Here is a 24,322-nt window from a genome sequence, read left to right on the forward strand (position 1 = left end):
GGTAGGGTGGTAGCTATAGAGGTTTTGACCAATTTTGCTCTTGGGTTTATAGATATGTAGTAAGTCTTGGTCTGAACTTCAGAGTGACCTGGAAGAGGTGTATGAGGAGATAAGAGGAGTCAAGCTGGGACAGAAAGATGGTTGGTATAAGGCAGAGTGGGTAATCTGAAGCTGGGAGAGGAGAAGCTGATGAGATAGTTCCAGCCAGTTTAAGTGTTTTAAAGAGAGATAGTGAAGACTTCTATAGCTGTGATTTGCAGCAAATCTAGCCACTTTATTATTGGTATTCTCTAGTTTAGTTAGAAGTGTGTTTTGGAGGTTAGAGAGGATCTGAGAGCTGTACATTAGGCTTGGTAGGAGATAGGCATGAGAGAGTGAAACTTTGGCCTTGTTGGATAGGAACGTATTTCTATATAAGATGCTTAGTTTTTTATGGATTTTCTTAATATAATTGTTGACATGCAAATTGAATTTCAGTTTGTCATCTATCATAACCCCTAGAGGTTTTGTGTGGGGTTCAACTATGATAAGTGTGTTATCTAGAGAATGGTTAGTAAATGTGGATTTCAGGTTATACAGGCTTTTGGAAAGTAAATGTAAGAGATTAGTCTTTTTAGCATTCAGAATTAACTGGTTGTTGGAGAGCCAAGTCTCAACAGAGTTGAAGGATTTCTGAGTAATAGAGTATAAGCCAGAGAGGGTATCTGCAATGGTGATGACAATAGAGCCATCGGCATATTGGACGAGAGTAGACTGAGGGCAGGAGCTATAGAGTAAATTACTGAAGATATTGAAGAGCAGTAGCCCAAGAATAGATCCTTGGGGAACATCCATTTTGATGGAGAGTGGGGGCAGGGCTGAGAGCCATTTTACCGATTGTAGTCAGTCAGAGAGGTAGCTGGAAAACCAGGCCGTGGTAGACAAGGAAAAATTGAGGTTAGTGAGGTTGTCCAGAAGAAAGACGTGAGACATGGTGTCAAATGCTTTAAGAGATCTAGGAATAATTATGACACTAGTTTATTGTTGTGTCTGGCCTGAGAAATAGTATTGATGAAGGATAGTAGGGCAGTAGTGGTGCTATGCTTAGGAAGAAAGCCGTGTTGTGTAGGGGTGAGCACATTTTCCTGAAGTAAGTGTTCCATAACTTGCTTATTTATGCATTCTTAGAAGTTGAATATTCTTCGGATCTGGTCAAAAAAGATATTCTTGTAATTGGAGATTCATTTATTAGAGAAACTGGCACTTACATTTGCAGAGAAGATAATGAACATTGAATAGTGTTATGCTTTCCAGGAGCAAAAGTAGAGGATGTGAGGTAGTAATTAGAAAGTCTAAACATAAGGAAGTACAAATCTGTTTTTATTCATGTCGGTACAAATAATCTCATCCACAATGACTCTCTGACTGTTAATAAGGAACCTATAGCCCTCTTTGATAGCATAGCTTGTACAGGTGTTAGCACATATATTTCACAAATCACATATAGAAAGGAAAGTCATGCCACCACGAATGGAAAGATTTTTTTGGTAAATACCTACATGAAAAAAAATGTCCTGTTTTAAAAATGGAAATGTGTAGAGTATCCAAGATAATTTTGGGCAAACATGATCAGACACGATGGTGTGCACTTGTCAAGATCAGGGAAAAAAAATTTATAGCAGATATTTTGCAATATTTGACAAACGCAAGAAGGATTTTTGCCAGATTGAAAATTTATCATTTCACAGATAGCAACATTTGACACATCTCTGATGGTTGTTAATGCTAGGAGCATTAATAATACTTTTTATTTTGGAAAATTTGCTACATTCCCATAAGAATGATGCCATTATTGTTTGTGAAACATAGTTAAAGAACAATGACTGGAAACCAGTTCTCTCAGGGTATAAATGTTTATACTACAACAGACATTCTAACAAAAAATCAGGTGTAGATGTTATGATAGGAATTAAAGATAATTATGACACCTGTGAGTATTACACATTCAGTGATAACTTCAGTACTGTAGACTGTGTAACTGTAACAATAAAGACAACCCTGGAGCATATAACAATTGGAGTATATAGACAACCAAAGTCAAGTGCTGATGAACTAGAGGAATTAGAAACACAAGAAGGAAGAATAATATTGGCTGTGGATTTAAATTTTACAGAAATGGACTGCAGTAATATTAATTCAACAACATTAGTAAGGAAAGTATTCACAACTTGGACAATGGACGACACAGTGGTGCAGCGGTAGCGTTGTTGCCTCACAGCAAGAGGTTCTCTGGTTTGATTCTCAGGTGGGGTTCCATCTGTGTGGAGTCTACATGTCCTCCCTGCATTCATGTGGGTTTCCTCCGGGTGCTCCGGTTTCCTCCCACGTTACAAATACATGCATCTGGAGCGTTTCTCCCCGGGCCGCCGCTGAAAATTGGATTTGTTCCAAGTCAGACTTTCCCGGTTAACAAATGTTAAATAAAATCAAATAAAATAAATAAAACTTATATTCAGGAGCAACAATTGCTTCAGATTGTAACAACAACAAAAAAAAAACTGCCAGGGAACAGGACATACTAGACATTATTTGTATTTCTTAAGAAATTAGCTACTTCATAACAGGTTTTACCTCCATTTATATGCATTGATCATGGGGTTATTAAGGTTAATGTGTTGCTAGATAATTCTGCTAAAACTGAAATGTAAACCAATGCACAAAAAATTATTAACAGATTATATGGAAGCAAAACAGGGACCATGTAAAACTAAATGGAGTGATGCATTCTGTGGAAAAGCTGCAGAAGGAATGTGGAAAGTTTTGAAAAAGAACTTCTTTGAATGCAAAAAGTCAAAAACATGTTTAACATCAGGATCTAGGCATACAATGTCAGGAGGATATATTTCCAAAAGAGCAAGATACTTAAATTAAGATGAGAGGCCAAAAATATAAGAAATGGAAAAGAAGTCAAACTACAGTTTTGAAAACTGAAATAAGCTGAACAAACACAGTAACCATAGTCTGAGACAAGATCAAGAAACATCTGAAGAAAATTTATATAAAGACATTGAGCATAATAAGAAACCATTTTATAGACATGTAAGTTGTGGAAGGAATAAAGAAATACAAACTGATAAGCTGTGTGTAGATTCCAAACTATATTCTCAGACACATCATATTATAGATATATATTAATAAAATCTTAAGCAAAACAGTTTGACTCCACAAGGTGGGGGGGGGGTGATAAGTTGTCTTAGTGAAACATCCAGGTAACCTCAGATACTGAAATCAAATTAGATTATATTGAAAAAGATCTATGCAAACTGGATCCAAATTATGCACAAGAAGGAAATGGATTTAGTAATAATGACGTGAGAACACTTCAGCAAGAACTTAAAGTACCGTTATACCTAATATTTACTTATTTACTACTTTACAAGATTGGAGACATCAGTTATTAAACCTGCATTTAAGGGAAAGGGGAGTAGGACAATCCCAGAGTCATACAGATACTTAAGTCTGCTTTCATGGTGTTGAAAATAATGAAGAAGGTAATATTGGATAAGTTATTATTAGAATTCGAAAGGCTGGGACTTGAAACCATATATCAGCATGCAAATCCTCCAAGAGGACCTTTGAGAGAAACCTAGCAAGTACTGCTAAGGATAACCATAAGGCCTTTTACAGCTAAAGGGTAAGACCCAAGCATGTGCAGAACTGGTGGCCAATGGTATCACACACACTGACCCCACAGAGATAGCAGACCTGCTAGCAGATAGGTTTAGCAAACATTTCACTTCCTTATCCCATCCTAACTTATGACAAACCCTCACTAAAACTTACATATCTTAAGAGCATGTCCTCAAAGCCCTGTCCAAGGCAAAGAACTTGGCCTCTATGGGAACAGATGACATACCAGGCTGCCTTCTAAACAGGCTAAAACATGAACTAGCATCACCAAGTACCCTTTTCTATCATAGCCTAACCACAGGCTTTGTTCCTGTGGAATGGAAAATAGCTACAGTTATTCCCCTCCACAAAGGTGGCCTAGCAACAGACCCAGGGAATTACAGACCCATAAGCCTGACCAGCCTCATCTGTAAGGCCATGGAACATATCATTATGGACCTCTTAAATAAAGACACAAGGGTGACCTCCAAACCCTGGATCCTATCCAATTCTGCTTCATGAAGGGTAGAGCCTGCCTGTTAAATCTGGTGGATTTGTTTGAAAGTGTGACCAAGACCATTGATGAGGGCAAATTTGTGCACACAGTATACCTCAACTTGGCAAAGGCTTTCAATACAATCCCACATTCAGGCATTATCAATAAACTTAGCAAACTGAATGTAAACCCCTTCATTGTAAGATGGGTTGTCAACTGGCTCACAGACTGGGCACACACTATCAAAGTGGGTGATGCCACATCAATCAGCAGACCTGTTACCAGTGGGGTGCCACAGGGATCAGTGCTGGGCCTCCTACTGTTTGGTATATACTTCTTAGAAGTTCAGGTCAAAACTAAAGAGTTTTGGCTGACCAAGTTTGCAGATGACTGCAAACTAGGTGCAATCATTGAATCCCCAAATAATATCAGTATACTCCAGGAGGGTCTCACATAGACCAACAACTGGTGTATTAGTCACGGTCTCAAACTGAATGCAAAGAAATGCATCATCATTCCCTTCAGCACAAACAATGCCCCTTCACACTATCAAATTAACAATAATACCTTAAGCACCCATGAAGTGGTAAGGGACCTGGGATCACAGGTTGACTGCAACCTTAACTTCGACCACCATGTGTCTACTGTTGTACCGAAAGCGTTCCATGTAGCTCACTTGATTAGTAAAGGCATCACCTCAAGAGCAAAAGAAGTTATAACGCCCCTATACTTGGCACTTATCCGGCCCATTATTAAGTATAACACCCCATTCAGTATGTACCATTCTAAGCACATGCAGCAATTAGAGAGACCTCAGAGGTTTTTATCAAAGAAAATCATGGGCCTCCAGCATGTGCCTTACACGGACTGACTAAAGTCCCTGTCACTGTACTCCCTATTGTATAGACTTCTTAGGGGAGACTTATGCTTGGCCTACAGAGCAACCCAAGACCCAAACCTAATGAACTTACTGCATGTCCATAAATCAAGTGGTTCTAGGGCTACCCATTCCAGGGACTTAAATATGGCCTGTGACTTAAATAGGACATGCTGGAGGGACAAATTTATCTCCCAGCGACTGCCACATCTTTGGAACAGGCTACCAATTCCTGTAAAACAGAGCACCTGTATGACACTGTTCAAGAGGAATGTGGACAAGTGGATGGGACACAGTAAATTCTTACCAGGGATAGCGCCCACAACCCTCCTGGACATGGGCAGTCAGCACTAAATGCAATTTTGGGTATTGACTAGTACTTCTACGGTATTACATTGGGTTGAAACTGCTAGGCTTAACGTGACCTCCAGTTCGATAGCCTAGTAATCTCTTATGATACAAATTTTTTACCACCTCTAACAATATGTTCTAGAACAATATAATAACAGCTATAAATGAAAATTTGTGCTGCAATGTAATTTATATAGATTTAATTTCAACATTTGATAGGGTCACGCACAAAACACTAATCAATAAATTTGAACAACTAGGTATGGATGTTCTCTTGATAAGATGGATAGCTGCATGGCTTACAAATAGGACATGGAAAGCATCATACAGCAATTGTACAGGTGAAATCCTTGGTTACAGTCAGGGTGTGCCACAGGACTCTGTCCTACACCCATACTTGTTTAGATTGTATCTTTCAGATCTATCTTTTTCATCTGAGGAGTTCTACAGTCTGTATGCCGATTACTTGAAATTGGGTAAAATGATTACATGTGTTACAGATAGGACATGGCTGTAAAAAACCTGACTAAATTGACCATTTGGACACAGGAGAATAATATGTTGATAAATATATCAAAAAGTAAGCATATAAGATTTGGGAGACATAAATTGAAAGGTGAATATTTAATACAGCACACAGTGAAACGGTAGACTCATTTAAGGACCTGGGTATATGGGTAGATCCAGCCTTGACTTTTTCTAATCATATCAACCAATTGGTTGTATAAAAAGGCTTATAAAGTCTAGGAAATTAGAAATGCTAAAGTCATTGGGTGTTAGTTACATTAGACTCAAACTTGAGTATGGAATAACAATATGGAAACCCTGTAAGTAAACAATCATGAGCAAAGTGGGAATATACGAAGGGCATCCATGGATGTGAAAATTTAAGTTATTAAATATCTGAACTTGTACATTGTCTCATATAGGTATTTAAGAGGAGACTTTATTCAAGTGTATAGGGTATTTAGAGACAACTACCTCTGGGAATGTTTGGTGTTAACAAAAAGTAGTATACAATCATCAGGCAGCCTGTGTAGAAGACACTGTAGGAATGAGAAATTACTAATTGGTTCCCTGCAAAAGCAGCTTATGCATGGAATAGAATACCAAATTAATAAAGCAAGTAGTAGTTTAGATATTTTTAAGAACAGCTTGGGCACTTATTATGGGAACAATTGTTTGGTATACTGTTAGGCTATAAGGGAGCTGATGCCTGTGCCTGAAATATTTGTATATATATATATATATATATATATATATATATATATATATATATATATATATATATATATATATATGCATGTATTTTCAATGTCTGCAGGTGGAGACATATGTCCCTGTTACCCCACTGTGGTGGTAGCTGTATCTTTATCCGGTGTACTTGTAATCCTTTCTCATAGCATCCTCTAGCAGTATGTAAATTTCTAATGAGCTCTGCAGAAGCGTCTTGAGATGGGAGAGGAGCAAAGCTAGAGATGAATTGGTAGTTTCAGTACTTTGATCTGACTAGCTCTATAAGAGGACAAAAAATAGAACACTGTAGATGGTCTGTGATCTTATAACTACTGGTAGACAGATTATAAATGAAGGAGAATAGTCACTAGGGATTGAAGGCCAGTGGTGAATTAAAATAAGTTACAGAAATAATCAGTAACAGTAAGCAACTGTGCATTTTATGAAGCCAACTGTTATGTAAGCTATGAGTCGTAATACACTGTGTATTTTCTTGTTTTCATTTACAGAAGGGCTAGCACCTTTTGGCCAAGATATCAGCAATGATGCTCTGAGCCTGTACAACAGTGTGGAGATCTGTACCATGACTGAGCGCTGTTTCGAGAAAGTCTACACCACATTGGTTTCAGACATGAGAGTGACATGCCCAAACAATCACAAAGCCACAGAGGCAGCAGGTAATCTTAAGCAGTGCGAAAGGAATTGTAATGGAAAAGCTATTTTTAAAACTGCTAGAATCTTAGATAAGATGGAGTTGGTGTGTGCAATGAGCCATTCAAGATCCTATGGCTATAAATGTGTCTTAGTCTCACAAAGTGTGTGTGTATGTGTGTGTGTGTGTGTGTGTGTGTGTGTGTGTGTGTGTGTGTGTGTGTGTGTGTGTGTGTGTGTGTGCACGTGCATGCATCTGAGTGTATGCCTGTATGTTTGTATAATTTTCTTTCTGGCACTGATAAGTATAGTGTTTGATGACTACAATAAAAGCAGTGCAAGAGAGTGGGGTGACACCCATGATTCCTTAGGTCCTGCACTTTTCTGCTATGTGAAATATGTTGTGTGGGACATGCTCTCTTAATGTAAATCATAACATGTTTTTGCTGACTGTAAAGGGGTCGATGTCCAAGATATCTGAATAGCCAGAAATGGCTGCAGTCATCCATTACATGTAGAGCTGTATTTAATATGTTTCCTCTAAAAGCAGATGTGTCCAATTATTTAGAGCATAGCAGCACTATAGAAAATAAGTTTTCAAACTGCAGTGATTTCTGGAAGAAATTACTGACTATGAAATGAAAAGAGTGCGTGAAATGTTTGCAAGTCCTTGGATGTCTAGCAGTTAGCACAGATAATTAAAGCTAAGGGACATTAACAAGCTGGTTCCTTAGAGCAGGGTTTGAGTTTGTCAGCTACCATTTGCCTACTATGTTACTCTGGGCAAGTCATTTAACCTGAAAGTACTCCCAGGTCATCCTTAAACCTTGTTGTACTCTTGTATGTAGTGGGCTTAACTGGATAACAATACAATAAAATAAAAAAAAATGGGGTGATAGCACATGTGCTGCCCAGCATTAAATATATGTGCACATATTACAGCTTTGTGAATAGAACATTATGGAGTAACTTAAATATAAACTACTTTTAGAAAATGGAATTACAGCATCCATAATGGCAGAATAGGAACTTCAGGAAGTGGAGAAACTGTAGTTTACTTATGATTGAAAGAAGAATTGAAGCAAGACGTAAGGAGTAAGAGATGGAAGAAGAAACGTTTCTGGCAGTGGCAAAGGAGACTCTACATCAGTAGGAGTAGCAAGAAAAACCTCAGAATTCTGGTGTGAAATGGCATGACATACCAATGCAAAAGATAATGGCATAATCCAAAAACAAAAATTTAGAGTTAATTAGTAATTTTAGACTGCTTTACATGGACTACAACTTATGAAAGGGAAAATGTTGTTGCAGGGATCACAGTATAAGCTTGAAATGTTTATAGTTCCAACCAGAATAAGGAAAATACAGACTTAGTAGAGTTAGTCCTGACCATTGAGGGGAAATGTAGTAAAGAGTAAGTAAGAGTACCGCCATCACTAAGAGACCACTGTCCAGTCACCTTTACAATTATCAACCATCCTATAAAACTGCCACCAATATTAAACGCCTTCAGAAACCAGTGTAGCATTAACACTGACATGCTCAAAAACTTTGTCACAACCAGAAACTGGAACTATTTACTCTCTTTACATGACAATGATACAGCAGATGTAAGCCTAACCAACTCTCTACTCCAGCTGCAAGACAAATTCTTCCAACATATCCACAGGCTTTATAAACCCACCAAAACTGAATGACTATCCACCAAATTCAAACTTCTTCTCACTCTAAGGGATGAAGTGCTGCAAAAATAGAAACAAACCCCCACAACTGACAACTGCACCTCCTTTGTAGCCTTATGTAAATTAGCCAAGAAGTCCATCAAAAGGCACAGTGGAAATCTCCTAACAAAGAAACAGATTAACCTCTTACATTTCTCCAAACATTTTTGGAAATAAGTTAACCTTCTTACAGGAAGTAAACCTCCTTATGACACTCTATCTACAAACACCATTCAATGTGGCACAACAAAACTTTGTCCAGCAGATTTCCTTAAAGAAGTTAGCATCTCCCATCAACAAACTACACACCTCTCAGAGATCATCTATTTCTCATCCACCAGCATTCATCTCCTTCTTCCACTTCAAATGCATATTTTTCCAAAGAAGTATCTATTCTACTTAAAAATATTCCTGCTGACACCCCTCCTGGAGCTGATAACATAAACCCCTGGTTCATATATCACTGCAGAGAGCATCTAAGTCTTCATCTCACCCAGATATAATCTATGCCTGACCCAAAACATCATACCACAAATTTGGAAAACTGCACTAATTAAGTCCCTCCCAAAACAAACCACCCTAAAAGATACATCTCACATCTATCCAATATCCATACTCCCAACTGGGCAAACTTCTAGAAAAGATAGTTCTACACCCAATTGTCTATCTACATCCATCAGTATCAACTGTTCTCCAAACAGCATGGATTCTGGCCTGGATGAAGGACAGCACTTTGGTCCTTAACTGGTGACATCCTGCAAAGCACCGATAGGGGTCTCCTTATAGGTGCCCTGTTTATAGACCTGGCAAAGTCATTTGACCACACTGACCGCTATCTTCTCCAAAACAAATTAATTGAAATTGGTATGTCTAGACACCACTTACTGGTTTAAAAACTTTCTTAATGACATACAATTAAGAGTTAAAATAGGATCCTTCCAATCAGAATCTGCATCTGTTACCAATGGAGTACCACAAGGATCCATTCTTGCCCCACCTCCTCTTCTCCATATTTATTAACAAATATTCTTGTGACCTTCCCATCTTTCTCTCTCATCCTCTATGCTGATGACAATGCTATTTACTGATCAAGTCGGTCTAGCACCAAAATTCAATGTCAGCTCCATTTGGCTCAGAAACCATAAACTACTTCTCAACCCCTCCAAGACCAAAACTATGCTTTTTGGAATGTCACAGAAAATTCACCAAGCATATGACTCCTTAACTATCTTTGATTCACACAACCATTCCATTGAAACACCCTCCACTTTCAAATACCTAGGATTATGTACTGATCAGTTACCGAACTTCCATTTCCAAATAGAGAGAGTGAGAGCCAAAATAAACTCCCTCCTCTTTTAGATCAAAAATATTTCTGCTTTTCTATCCCAACTAGCAAGAGCAGACATCAACAAAGAAGTTCTTTCTAAACTTGAATATGGACTTCCATTTTCACTTCTGCCTCCAAGAAACCCCCCCCCCCCCCACATTCACAGACAATTTCCAACAGCATCTAATGATTCATTACAAACTCAGCTCTCTGTGAGCATTACTATATCTGGCCACCCATGAAACAAAGATCTAACTTAATGTTAGGATCACAATTTCACAAATTACTCCAACTCCAGACATTTACTCCCCTTGCAGCTAGACGTCATGAAAAAAAACTCCTACAATAACGTGAGACTCTACTCACAAGCCACACTGACTCTCATTATCCCCAAAAACAAACTCTACAGCACAGTCCAAGCATTCTCCTCTCAGGTACCTACTCTTTGGCAAGCTTTCTCCATTCACCTAAAGGAAAGCAAAACTTAATCCAAATTTAGAATGCAACTCAAAAAGCATTTCTTCATCCAAGCCAAAATCTCTTGCTTCTACACAGGACATATTCCCAAACAAACTATCCCTGTCTCCTCTCCAAGTCTATTCCCCTCTCTCAGATCTATTGAAGTTTAACCCACTTTAGAAACTAGTGTATATATTGTGCATTGCACTCTACATGTTCATCAGAATGTAATCACATAGTGTTTCTAAGTAGCCTGAATAACTCTGTTATTGCTTACATTTCTGTATTTTTGGTTGGTCAAATGTTTTGCATTTTACCAGGGCTGAGCCTGAAATTGGTCAATATTGATCAGTGCATTCCCCCGGCAAAAAACTAGTAAATAAATACAAATAAAATATAAAAACTAGGTCACATGATTAGAAACCATGACTAACAGTGGTTTAGAGTCTTGAAGGAAAACAAGAGGCCAATGATTAAGCAGTAGTGTGAGACTATTGGGACAAGTTGCTTGTAAAGTTGTGAAAGAGATAAAGATGCATTAAACTGGATCAGAGGAAAGAAAGCTAGGGTTTTTAAGGATGACCAAAAATACAATAAGGAAAATAATGCTTTCTTGCACAAGTATAAAAACTGGATTGTAGAGCAAAGCTATGCTTATAAAGAAGCTATATAGGCAGTAAAACAGTTTAGGGGCTGAGATCTCTTTAGAAATGGGAATAGAAAGAGAGAAAGAAAGCGAAAGAGAAATGAAAAGGACCTTGAAAGGTTGGACATAAGTAACAGGGAAACATGAGAGATAAGAGATCATGGCTCCAAAAGACAGCTGTCACCTTATTCTTACGCAACCGGTAAGCATGGTGTCCCTATGCCTTACAATAGAGTCACTATTACTAAAATATTACAATAGTTTGGTTCAGTCTCAGTGGGCCATAAAGGCTTGGAGTCTTCAAACTTGTGACTCTTAGAAGTATGCGTCTACAGAGTGGGTGTGAAGGGTGAAGCTGTATGTGTTACTGTGTATACTAATGTCTGAGTTTTCTTAGTCTTTAGAATGAAAGGCTTAAGCAGTGTTTTTTGTCAACATCAGCACAAGTTGGTTTAGTGGAAGTGCTTTGTGCTGTATGTGTATATGTGTTGTACTTACCAAATATGTCCAGAGAAAAGAAGGTAACCTCCATGTTAAGGAAATACATAAACCTGTCACATACTGAATTATTGTGAGGTAGCAGGTAAGAGTCTTTGGTAAGCATGGGGCAGTTACTGCACTGATTCAAAACACCTAATAATATCAGGCTCGCTACAGAAGGGGAAACAGCTGACTGAGATTCCATACTGTCCAGTACAGATAAAAGGGTTTAGGACAGCTGACTGAGATTCCATACTGTCCAGTACAGATAAAAGGGTTTAGGACAGCTGACTGAGATTCCGTACTGTCCAGTACAGATAAAAGGGTTTAGGACAGCAGACTGAGATTCCATACTGTCCAGTTCAGATAAAAGGGTTTAGGAAAGTTGACTGAGATTTCATACTGTCCAGTACAGATGAGGGGTATTGGACAGCTGACTGAGATTCCATACTGTCCAGTACAGATAATGGGGTTTAGGATAGCTGACTGAGATTCCATACTATCCAGTACAGATGAAGGGGTATAAGACAACTGACTGAGATTCCATACTGTCCAGTACAGATGAAGGTATAGGACAGCTGACTGAGATTCCATAATGACCAGTACAGATGAAGGGGTATAGGACAACTGACTGAGATTCCATACTGATCAGTACGGATGAAGGAGTACAGGACAGCTGACTGAGATTCCATACTGGTTACAAAAAAAAAATGAATTCAGCAATGTACCAAACAAAATGTATTAAAACTGCAAAGCTTTCAGGTTTACAACAACCCTTCATCGGTGCAAATTAACATACTTTATCTTGTATGCTCTATTGTAGAGCAATAGCTTTAAATAATGTAACACTACAGTATTTAGAACAAGCAGAACTCCAGAACCAGTGATCAAAAAGTGCAGTCTGTTACTGAGATAATAATTAAATTTGGTTTTATATATCTGGTATGAACAATGACAGCATATTTTATCTTAAGTAATGCCAGTGGGAAGAGTAACAAAGAAACAAGGTACAGTTGCAAAGTATTATTTAAACTTAATACAGCAACAGTCCACAAATCAAAACTGAACACCAGTGCAATACCAACAAGGAGCAAAAGTGTAGTGCTTTTTAAACCCAACAGGTTTTAGGGTCAACAAACAGAAGGTCCAAAGGGCAAAAGCCAACTAGAAAATCCATTGACTAGGACAGTGTAATATTGCTGAATGAAATACAGTGAGCTACTCCTCAATAAAACTGCTGAACTCCATACTGGCTGTCAAATGACACCATACAAACACCAAACATATTACAGGGATAAGCAAAGCTGTATGGAGCTTAGGTGAGTGCGTAACAGTGGCAGGAAGTACAGGAAAACACAATGAACTCTGTGCATGCATGCACAGTCAGGGTAGAGTGCCTAGATCAGAAGCTTATTTCAAAAAAGAAAGTACAAAAAGAGGCAATGTAAGCAATCAGTCCAGTTTGTAACTACTGACAAGGTAAAAAAAAAAGGAAGATATGGGGATACCAGACAGTATTGCATGACATCCAGGTGAATCTGAATCTGACTTACAAACAAAATAAGCAAAGGAAAATATGAGCTGAGCTGAGTGAATCAAAGTACTATAAACCACAATCAGTGACTTGTAAAGTTTGCTTTATAATCTTTTAGAAACAACAAAAAGGAAACCATTCAGGATGAAATGAAAATGAGAACTACTTCAGCTGACATACAACAGACATCCAAATTACAAAATAATATGTGGGTGCACTCTAGTAGCAACCACTCTCAAACCGAACCTCAAAAAAAGCAATGTTAACACTGGCTAAAGTCTAACTCTGATTTTCATTTTATTCTGGTGTTTGCATTTCTTCCAGTTGTGTGTTGGTGTTTTTATGTATACTGAAAACATGTGAAGTGCTGAAGGTGCTCTTAAAGTTGTGTGTTCAAACATTAAATTCACCAGTAATAGACAGTGGCACATTATTTAGTTCCATTTTTAAATAGCGCTTAGAAGTTGATTAGTGAAATTTATATGTATATAATAAAGTAAGGTTACTTACACAGCAAGGTGCTCTTCTGTTAGGTGATTTACTTTTTGAGAGAGTGTTACACTGTCAGCTTGCTATTTCAAGCTGTATGTCAAGGCTGTGAAGTTCGAGTATACTGCAAAACTCCCAGAGTACAATGAAATCACTGCATACCTAGAGTAGTAAGTTGAATGCTTTTGAATGTGTTACTTTGTATGAATCACAACTTAATAGGTAATAGGTTATTTAAGCAATCAGTGGCTACAGTGGACCATAGGAAATCAGTGATTTGTCTGGATAATAGGATATGGATACCACGAGGTGTGGGGAATCAGTGGTTATCCTGTGAAACGGAGTATTTAGGATCACTAGTAGGGAATTAGGATTGTTGCTGCGGTGGTGGTGCTGCGGTAGCATTGTCGCCTCACAGTAAGATGTTGTCCTGTTCGATTCTCAGCTAAAGCATCTTCTGTGTGGAGACATGCATGAATGGGCGTACCTTCGTTGAAGGTTGTGCGTCAGGCCTGGCAAGTCGGTACGTAAAAATCTACTGCCAATCATTAGCGGACCAGAGTTCCGCTGTGGCGACCCCTAACCAGGAAAATCCAAAAGATACAACAAAGTAGGGAATTATCAAGAAAATTATTGTCCTGTATCAACTGCACAACTCGAATGTAATGCACAAGGCACCAAATAACAGGACAGCACGAATCCAAACAATAGTTTCCTTTATTTCTTGACCAAACGAAGATGAACAAGGAGGTTTAGCACTTTCATCTAGATAACTAGACTTCCTCAGAACAATCATACTAAAAATTCACCCCATTATATACCCAAAAGCCCGCCCTTTTACTTCAATTATACAATTCCATATGCAAATACACTTCCAATTAAAAATGCATACATATAATACATTTATATCTATCATTTTGTCATTAAAAACACATACTTTAAAACTGACAATATGCAATACAAATTGTCATATATTTATGTATTTAAAAGTTGAGACAAAACTATAAATGCTTTTTGCAAGCCAACTTCCTATAGAATATAGTACATATGAAAAGAATTTTCTTTCCAAAATCTCCTATATAAAACACTTTTGTAACATCTCATTACACAATGTAAACATTCCCTATGCAGATATAAATACTTATAAGAATTTGTATATAGTTTTTGTTTTTTATTTTTTACATAACACTTGATTATATTTCACAGAGATAGCAGCAATCAAAACACAAGTTCAGTATTACTATGTAATTTTCCAACTATTTCATATTATATATACCTGTGATCAAACAACACACTCATTAACCTTCAAATTGATATATTATACAATATCTAGGGCCTAAATCTATATAAATATAAATAATATTATATAAATTTGATTATCTTTTTGATTTTTTATGTTTTTCTATGTATTTTTATGTCCTTACTAAGGGTTTTGTAGGAATAACTTCATTTAACCCGGGGGGTGTTGCCACATCAAGTAAGAGCTGCCATTTAATCTCCCTTTCACTGACTATTGCTTTAATGTTTCCTCCCCTGGGGTTTGGTGTTATAACCTCAAGTATAGCAAACTTAAATCCTTTACAATCCTTAAAGTAGGGAATTAGGATTATGCTGGATACTAGGGTAATTTGCAGATGATGATACATTTGTTTTATATATTTTTGAAACAGAAAACCCAATGGATGCAACTGTCTCTTCTCAGGGGTGACCCAGGAATATTCGTCAGAAATTTCATCAGAGTCGCACAATAGTCAAATAAAGGTGGAAGGAATGAAACCCTGCACCCTGGGCACAGGAAGCATCTTATTAACAGCTCAGAGTTTTAGTCCTTTGTACTATCTGTCATACTCTTTAGAGGAGAATATTCTTAAGTAAAGAATTAATGGTTAGCCTTGGTAATAAGATATTTAGGAGATCACCAGTTACCATGAGTAGTAGAGAATCACTAGTTGCCCTCTGTGACAGGATGCATAAAGATTACTGGGTACACTATGGACCTAAGGAATCATGGAAATTTTATGATACCTTGTTTGCCACAGAACAGATTAATGCCCTAGCGAAAAAAATAGAACAATATTACAGAATATACTGAGTTGTAGGCTGTGTAAGAGATAACTAGATACTTTATGTAACACAGTATCACTTAATACATTGAATAACAGGAGTACAGATTGTTTCCCAATTGCTATGTGGAACCTGTTTTGAGCATGTGCTTGGCTGTACGTCTCCAAAAAATAGGACATACTAACACCCTACAGAAATCGAGATGACGAGTAAGTCCTTCTTCTCATCATCAATGCTGAGGCCACTGCTCTACAGGATAAATGTAAAATCTGTTGTAGCAGTCTAGACAGGAGAGTCTTGCTGACAAAAATGTACTTGAGGGGGGTATATTCTTATCCAGTCATTCTGTACCAGTTCAACCAGACTGTGATATCATTAACCTGAAATAACATTCTTCCTGCAGCTGCTTTGTCCAGTCCTGTCTATCGTTATGTGGTCACTTACAATCCATCAAAGGAGGTGAAGGAACTGGACCTGTTGTCTTTCCACAGTCGTTTTGCCTTTCACTTACTGGATACTTATGGGTTCTTTGGAGCCCTTGATTATGTACTTGGAAGTACAACTGCTTCAGACAGAAATTTCAGCCGTCTTCTTCAGAAATACTTCTCTATATTTGCCAAAACTGGTAAGTAATTACAATGTAAGTAGCGTTTTCAGCCTGTATGATGTCAATAATAGCATGCTATTTGGCTCCATGACACAGACGGTGGGAGCCCTGATTGTGACCCAGATAGCCTAACTTCAGTTTGCAGCTCAGGTCCTGGAGGCCATGTTGGGGAGGAGCAGGAGTGAAGCAGTTGTTTTCAGCTGGCCCATCCTGGCAGGGTGGCTGTGAGTTCTTTTTGCAGCCAAATGCCTCCCGATGGAGACTGGAGAGTATCTAATGGCTGTGAGCAGGGTACCCTTCAACCAGTAGGGGAACATGAGTGGCTGTGTTATTCTGCATGGTGATGCACATGATGTTACTTGCACATTCTGATCCAAGTTAGTTTCATATCTCCCTTCACCCCAAAATCCCTGACCTCAAGCCATTTACATGACGGCTGCAGTGGTCTCACCATATCATTGGCCAGTATGTCTGATCTTTCTTTAGAAAGGGAGGCCCACCTTTCACATTACTGGCAGAGTTTTGCTGTACCTGCAGGAGAGGAATGAATGACCTCAGAGGAGATAGGTCAGATGTCAGAGGCAGAGGGCATTGGAGCCAAAAAAAGAATATATGATATTTGGATTATTAATATTTTGTTCAGTAACTTCTAGGGTAATTTGATATATGGTGCAGCAGAATGCAACATTTCTGTTGTGGAGCAATAAAATTTAATAAAGTCTCTGCAAATGTCTTAACTTCTTTCATTTTACGTTTTTAGTAAATAGGCTGATTCTAGTCTTTCTTAACATAATATAAATATCTATGAATAATTCCTCACTTAACTGTTACTGAAAATGACAAGCAATATGTATGTCTCATTATTAGGACTGCTCAATTGTTTAGTTGTTTTTAACTTTGGAATTATGTCTATTACTGTGTAACTGTATAACTAGAAAACAGGCTCAAGCATGCACATGTACTTTTCAGTCTCCATGCTTCATGGTTAAGTTACATGACATTATATATGTCTAATGGCAGAAGGAGACAACAGAGCTTTCTGCTCCGCATTTTACTGCATTTCATGTTCTACCTCCCTTCATTCATTCTCCACCTGCCACACCCATACTCCAACACACATTCTAGCAGTTCATTTTATGGAGTCCCAGCCCTCTCTGTTAAGTAGTAGTTTTGGAAATCCAGAGAGCAGTTATCCCTTCAGTCTGCTGCCTTTAACCTCTCATCTTCCCTATCTCTTTGCTGATCAGGATGAACCATTTATGTCTCCCTGATATGGTAATGTGTACAATACCATGCCCCCCATGACACATATGCTCTTTATTAAGAACAGCTTCAGCTCATGTACTCTCTGGGCATGTCCTTTCTTCTTATGTGCTCTCTGGTCATGCCCTTTCTGCTCTGTCCCACTACTATTCTGATGGTTTTTGTCTGTACTTCTCTTTAAAGCCTGATGTCTCTTTCCTTCTATGGCCACCACAACTGCACACAGTGCTTAATGTGTGACCTTGACCTAGTACTTGTCTGGAAGAATTCCCCTTGAAGATACTCCATTAATATTCTCTTTTATGTCACACTACCATCTCACACTGCTTCTGAAGGTCCAAGCCAGATATAATCACCATCAACATCACCACATCCTGAGTTTTCTTTTCCCATAGGTATGTTTAAAACAAGCTCAGTGAAAGTACTGGGCCTAAGTTTGTCCAATGCAGTACCCCACTAAGCACTTTCTGTATCCTTGATACAGTTCCTCTCATCAGAAACCTCTGTGTGTTACCCCTGAAACATCTAGCAATCCACGTTCTCAGTCTTGGTCTAACTGTAAACTCTTCCTATCAGCTGCCTATGTGAAACCAAGTCAAAGGCATTACTGAGGTTTAGGAAGACTATATCTACCAGTGCTCCACTCCCAGGTTCTGCCATAACCCCATCCTAAAACTGGATCAGATTTGACTGACATCTCCTTCAAGACATTGAACATCTGATGACAGATGTCCTCTCCCATATTGAACAAGGGTACTATAGTTGCTGCCACCCCCCCCCCCCCACATCCTCAGGCACTTCAGCACTGGACATTGAACTGTTGAAGATCTCCTCTGGACTCTGTAAGGCAGCTTCTTGTGCTTTATCCTACCAAAGTTCAGCAGCTCTGTGTCCACTTCCTCACTTCTTCTCCTGGTGTCTGTCATCTACTTTCCCTGTCTCCCTAGCCTCTCTTCCAGCATTTGATCCTCCCTTTGCTTTACTTTGGGAAGACTGGAAGAAAATACTCATTCAGTATTTCTGCATTTTCTCAGTCTCCTGTAGCTGTTTCTCATATTTGTTCAGCTTGACCAGATCAGCCCTTCCATTTCACATTTCTACTGTACAGTAAGAATTCTTGTCCCCTTCCTAATCCCTTGCACCCTTGCTGCTCGCACCACTTTACCACTTTTGTTGCCTTTTTCCTAGCCTCCTCATACCGTCCCTTTTCCAGCTTCCAATGCCCTCCTTTCCATCTGTTGTATGCTCCATCTATGACCTTAATCATTAGCCTAACAAAGCACACATGCTAGCTGATGTAGCCGTGGTCTTTTATGTTGTGAGTCTGAATAAACGTCTAGGTACCCAAAATACTTACCACTACTATTACTTAAATGCCTTAATGACTTTATTAATCCAAAGTCCAAGACAGAAGTAGAAGTAACTAAAGCAGTGTGTTTAGCTAAGTGGCTTAGAAATTACTGGACCCGAGACAGCAAATCTTTACTTGTACATTCTGTCTGACTAGTTTGTGTTGATCATGTGAAATATTTTCTTTGCTCTGCTAAGATAATTGCAGATGAGTATGTTCAGAAGTAAATTATGAATTTTTATGATATTAATTGTTAAATTTTTGTGTCTATGCTAGTTTCTAGCTTGAGGCATGTCTGCAAATGTTCATTTATAATCTGTGGTACAACCTCATACCTCTCAATGTACAGATTTTTGCAGAATGTACAGATTTTTGCCTCACGTTTTTAGTCTGTTTTTCATAAAATTGTAGTTTTCTGGCAAATTAGTAGTAAATCATTCGAGATTGAAGTTAGAAAATAATGACAGACATTTGAGTTTCAGACTTCATAACCTTCAGAAAATTCATGCTAATGCAAAACCTGTTATTCTATCAGCTTTCTAAGTTTGTAAGAGCAATATTTAAAAATTGTCCCTATTTTGGGGGCTTTGTCCAGATTTCTTGCTATAAGAGATTATGAGGTGTGCTTGTTATGCATTAAGATAAAGCATTGTGTTGTAAACAAGTAATTTTGAGAAGCAGAGCTACATATGTACATGTTCATTTATGTACTGTGGGTGTAGAGTTTTAATATCAGCATAGAGTAATGCCCACATGTTCCTACACTTCATGGAACATACACAGCTTTTCTCTTCTTTTGCCTTTTTCAGTGTAAGAGAAATCTGCACATTCTGAAAGTTTTTATTTTTATGCTCATACTAGCTAAAGCAATAGTAGTACATCTGTGAGTCAGTGTGATATATATCTGATATACGAATAGTTGCACATATGAAGGTTAACTGAGACTGGCAGTATTGTCTCTAAATGACATCCTTAACCCATATCTTGCCATTCAACCTTAGTATTACTTTTGTTCCACTCAAGTTATGCTTATCATATGTGAGCTCTGGCAAAATGAGGTAGCACTCTGTCTCAACCTAGCTGATATTCAGAGAACTGTAGGCTGGGTAAACCCAAGGAGAGCAGCAGGACCAGACAATATTCTGGGACGAGTGCTCAGAGACTGTGCTTTCCAATTGACCACAGTTCTTACTGACATATTTAACACAGCTCTGTGTCAGGCCATAGTACCCAAGTGCTTCAAGAACACAACAATCATACCACTATCAAAAACATCTCAACCAACAAACCTGAATGACTATCATCCAGTAGCTCTCAACTCTACAGTAATAAAGTGTTTCAAAAGACTGGTCAAAGACTATTTAACAACAAATCTTCCCACAGAACTGGACCCACTTCAATTTGCAAATCAATCCAAGCACTTCACTGCAGACTACTGAGATCTCTTTAGAAATGGGAATAGAAAGAGAGAAAGAAAGTTAAAGAGAAATGAAAAGGACCTTGAAAGGTTGGACATAAGTAACAGGGAAACATGAGAGATAAGAGATCATGGCTCCAAAAGACAGCTGTCACCTTATTCTTACGCAGTCACTCCACACATCCTTAGCTCATCTGGAAAACAAGAACTGTTACATCTGGTTGCTATTCATTGACTCAGCTCTGCCTTTGACAGAGAAAATGATTCTCTTGTGGGTCAGTACTCCTATGTGTAACTGTATTTTGGACTTCCTTATTAACAGACCACAAAGATTGAGAGTTGGGAATAACACCTCAAAGAGCCTTACACTGAGCACAGGAGTACCTCAAGGATGTGTTCTCAGTCCTCTGCTGTCCACCATGCTGACCTATGACTGCACAGCCAGGTTCAACTCAAATCACATCATCAAATTTACGGATGATACTACAGTCATAGGCCTAATCAGCAGTGATGATGAAACAGCATACCAGGAGGAGGTGAAACATCTGATTGACTGGTAAAAAAGTGCACTGGTGTGGTTATTTTTTGGTGATTGACTGGGGTGACAACAATCCTGCCTCTGAACATAAACAAAACCAAAGAGGTAATTGTAGACTTCAGGAAAAAATGGGTGAGAAAGCTCCCTCACAATCAAGGGAGAAACAGTGGAAAGGGTGAAGAGTACCACATTTCTAGGGGTGTACATTGCAGAAGACTTGACATGATCCATTAATACTATTCACATTGTCAAGAAAGCACAACAAAGACTCCACTTCCTATGCAGGTTGAGGAGAGAAAACCTCCCATCTTTGATGCTCACAACCTTCTACAGAGGCACCACTGAAAGCCTCTTGACAAGCCATACTACAGTATGGCATGGAAAGGCCATCCAAAGGGTGGTGAAAATGGAAGACAGAATAATGAGGTCCACATTTCCATCTATACAGGATCTGCACTCTGCACGGTGTCTCGGAAAAGCCACAAAGATTGTTAAAGATCATAAGCACCTGGCTCAGGAACACTTCTCCTGCTTGTCTTCAGGCAAGCGCTACAGAAGCATATGTTGCAAACCGACTAGATTCTTTCCTCAGGCCATTAGACTATTAAATTTGAGTAGCAAGGCAAGCCAACAGGTCATCTAGTCAGTGGCTACACAGGCTGAAGGAAATATCTTTTACTTAAAGTGCAATAACTCATTGCTAGGTTCTTTCACTTGTACAATAGCCGACTGAATGCTTATTACTTTTTATGCAATAACGTGAAATACAAGTTGTATTCTGTGCAATGGACAAAATGGTTTCTAGCCTACCACTGCTTAGAACCTCTAAGTGCAATACTAAGTACTGCTACAGCTAGACATACAAAAAGTGTAATTATGTCCTAGTGTTATGTCAATGTTAATGTCATATATACAGTCTGTAGTTCTGTTTTATATTAACAAACGTCCTTGTGACCTCACACATCTCCCAGTCATCCTCTATGCTGACGACATGGTCATTAACCATTCACGGTCACTCTGACACCAACATTCAGGGGCAGCTCCAGTCTGGTTTACATGATCTTCACCAATGGCTCAAAAACCATAAACTACTTCTCAACCCCTCAAAGACAAAATGTATCCTTTTCAGAACTCCACAAAAAATTCAACAAGTGCCAGACTCTCTATCTTTGGTGACCACAACCATTGTACAGAAACAGCCTCCACCTTCAAATACCTAGGAATATGGCTTAATCAGTCCCTAAACTTTCATTTCTGCATGGAGTGAGAACCAAAATAAACTCATCCTTTTCTGGGCCAAAAAGATCTCCCCATTTCTATTCCAACCAGCCAGAGCAACTATTGGCAAAGTTCGCCTTTCTCAGCTTGAACAAGGACTTCAGATTTTTGCTTCTCCCTCCAGGAAAAACACTGCCACACTCCAAAAAATCTCTACTAGCATCTTTTAATTCATTACAAACTCACTTCTGTGTCAGCATCACTGTATCACCCTTGAAAAAGCCAAATGGCTGCCCATAAAACAAAAACGTAACCAGAGGCATGACTCACAAGCCACACCAACTTTCATTACTCATAGAGACAAACCTCACAGCATTGCACATTCATTTTCCACTCAGCCAACTTCTCTTTGGCAAACTGTCCCTATAGTCCTAAAGGAAATCAACACTTATTTCAAATTTAGAATGCAACTCAAAAAGCACATCTTCATCCAAGCCAGACGCTCCTACTTCAACACAGAACTTATCACCCAACACATTAAACGTTTATGGGTTCATAGGAGGTTACTAGGCTAGTGGCCCTAGAGCCTTTACAAGCCTAGCCATGTTAATCCCAAGTATCCCTATCTGTTCTTTTTGGGTAGTTCTCAGATAGAATTTATGAACAGAGCGGGTCTGTGATCTATACCAGCTACCCCTCTCCATCAGGGATATGGGTGCCACCCCTGGGGTGAATTTGCAGTCTCCCATCCAACTATCTAGGTTGAATTTGAATAGGACCAGTGAGGAGCTCTGTTCTACATGAAAAGGAAGTCTATTCTAGAGAAGCGGTAGTCTCTGAGAGACATATCTGTCTCTCTGGCATGTTCTATTAATGTCACAAGCTAGGTTGAGATCCCTAGAGCAAGTGACACTTGAGCCATTTGATTTGTGGATGTGCAGCATTTCCATTAAGGCAGAGTTGGAGATTGCCCTATAGGCCAGGGACAAGTCACCTCTCAGCAGTCTATAAGATACAGAGTAAAGTGACAGGGCTTTCAGCCTGTCCACGTAGGTCATAGTTTAGAGTCCCTTTATTTTTTTAGTGAAAAACCTCTGCGGTCTCTCCAGCTGCTGCAGGTGTCTGTTGAGGTACATGGAAAATGGTGCATTATACTCTATTAATGGTCTAATGAAGGTCAAGTATGTTGGAGTTATAACATCTCTTGACCTGGATGCTATGCTCTTGCTTATGAGATATGCTACATAGAAGACTTTCCTTACCACCATGGAAACTTGGTGGTCAAAGTTCAGATTGCTATCAAGCTGTGTTCAAGTCTCGCCCCACTGGGATGGAACTCAGGGGGGTGTTGTCAACATTGTAATTTGTAGGGAATTCTATTTTGCCTTTTACTCTTTCTGAGTGTGTTCTCTTCTTTAAGATTTACTGAAGGTTGACCCACTTTAGAAATGAATGTATTTAATTGTACATTACACATTGCACTCTGCTTGCTCGCTAGAATGTATATGTACAGCTTTTCCGTGTAACTAGTCTCAGCTACAGCTACTGCTACAGCTACTGTTACTGTTACTGCTACAGCTACTGATACTGTTACTGATACTGCTACTGTTACTGTTACAGATACTGTTACTTATACTGTTACTGCTACTGATACTGTTACTGCTACTGATACTGCTACAGCTACTGTTGCTGCTACTGATACTGTTACTGCTACTGTTACTGTTACTGTTACAGATACTGTTACTGATCCTGTTACTGCTACTGATATTGCTGCTGATACTGATACTGTTACTGTTACTGCTACTGATACTGCTACAGCTACTGTTGCTGCTACTGATACTGTTACTGTTACTGCTACTGTTACTGTTACAGATGCTGTTACTGATCCTGTTACTGCTACTGATATTGCTGCTGATACTGATACTGTTACTGTTACTGCTACTGTT

General features: G+C 38.8%; 1 protein-coding gene across 5 annotated transcripts in view; it reads left to right on the plus strand.

Moving 5' to 3' along the window:
- Nucleotides 1-24,322, plus strand: part of LOC122811105 (para-nitrobenzyl esterase-like) — a 284,915-nt gene that overhangs the window by 224,235 nt on the left and 36,358 nt on the right. For all 5 annotated transcript variants that reach the window (XM_044082687.1, XM_044082684.1, XM_044082685.1 and 2 more), the window contains 2 exons: nt 7,118-7,285; nt 16,386-16,607. In XM_044082687.1, coding sequence (XP_043938622.1) covers nt 7,118-7,285; nt 16,386-16,607 — 390 coding nt within the window. The remainder of the gene's footprint in view (nt 1-7,117; nt 7,286-16,385; nt 16,608-24,322) is intronic.

The sequence above is a fragment of the Protopterus annectens genome, chromosome 9.part0, assembly GCF_019279795.1.
Source record: "Protopterus annectens isolate FY-2018-M chromosome 9.part0, PAN1.0, whole genome shotgun sequence".
Lineage (NCBI taxonomy): Eukaryota > Metazoa > Chordata > Ceratodontiformes > Protopteridae > Protopterus > Protopterus annectens.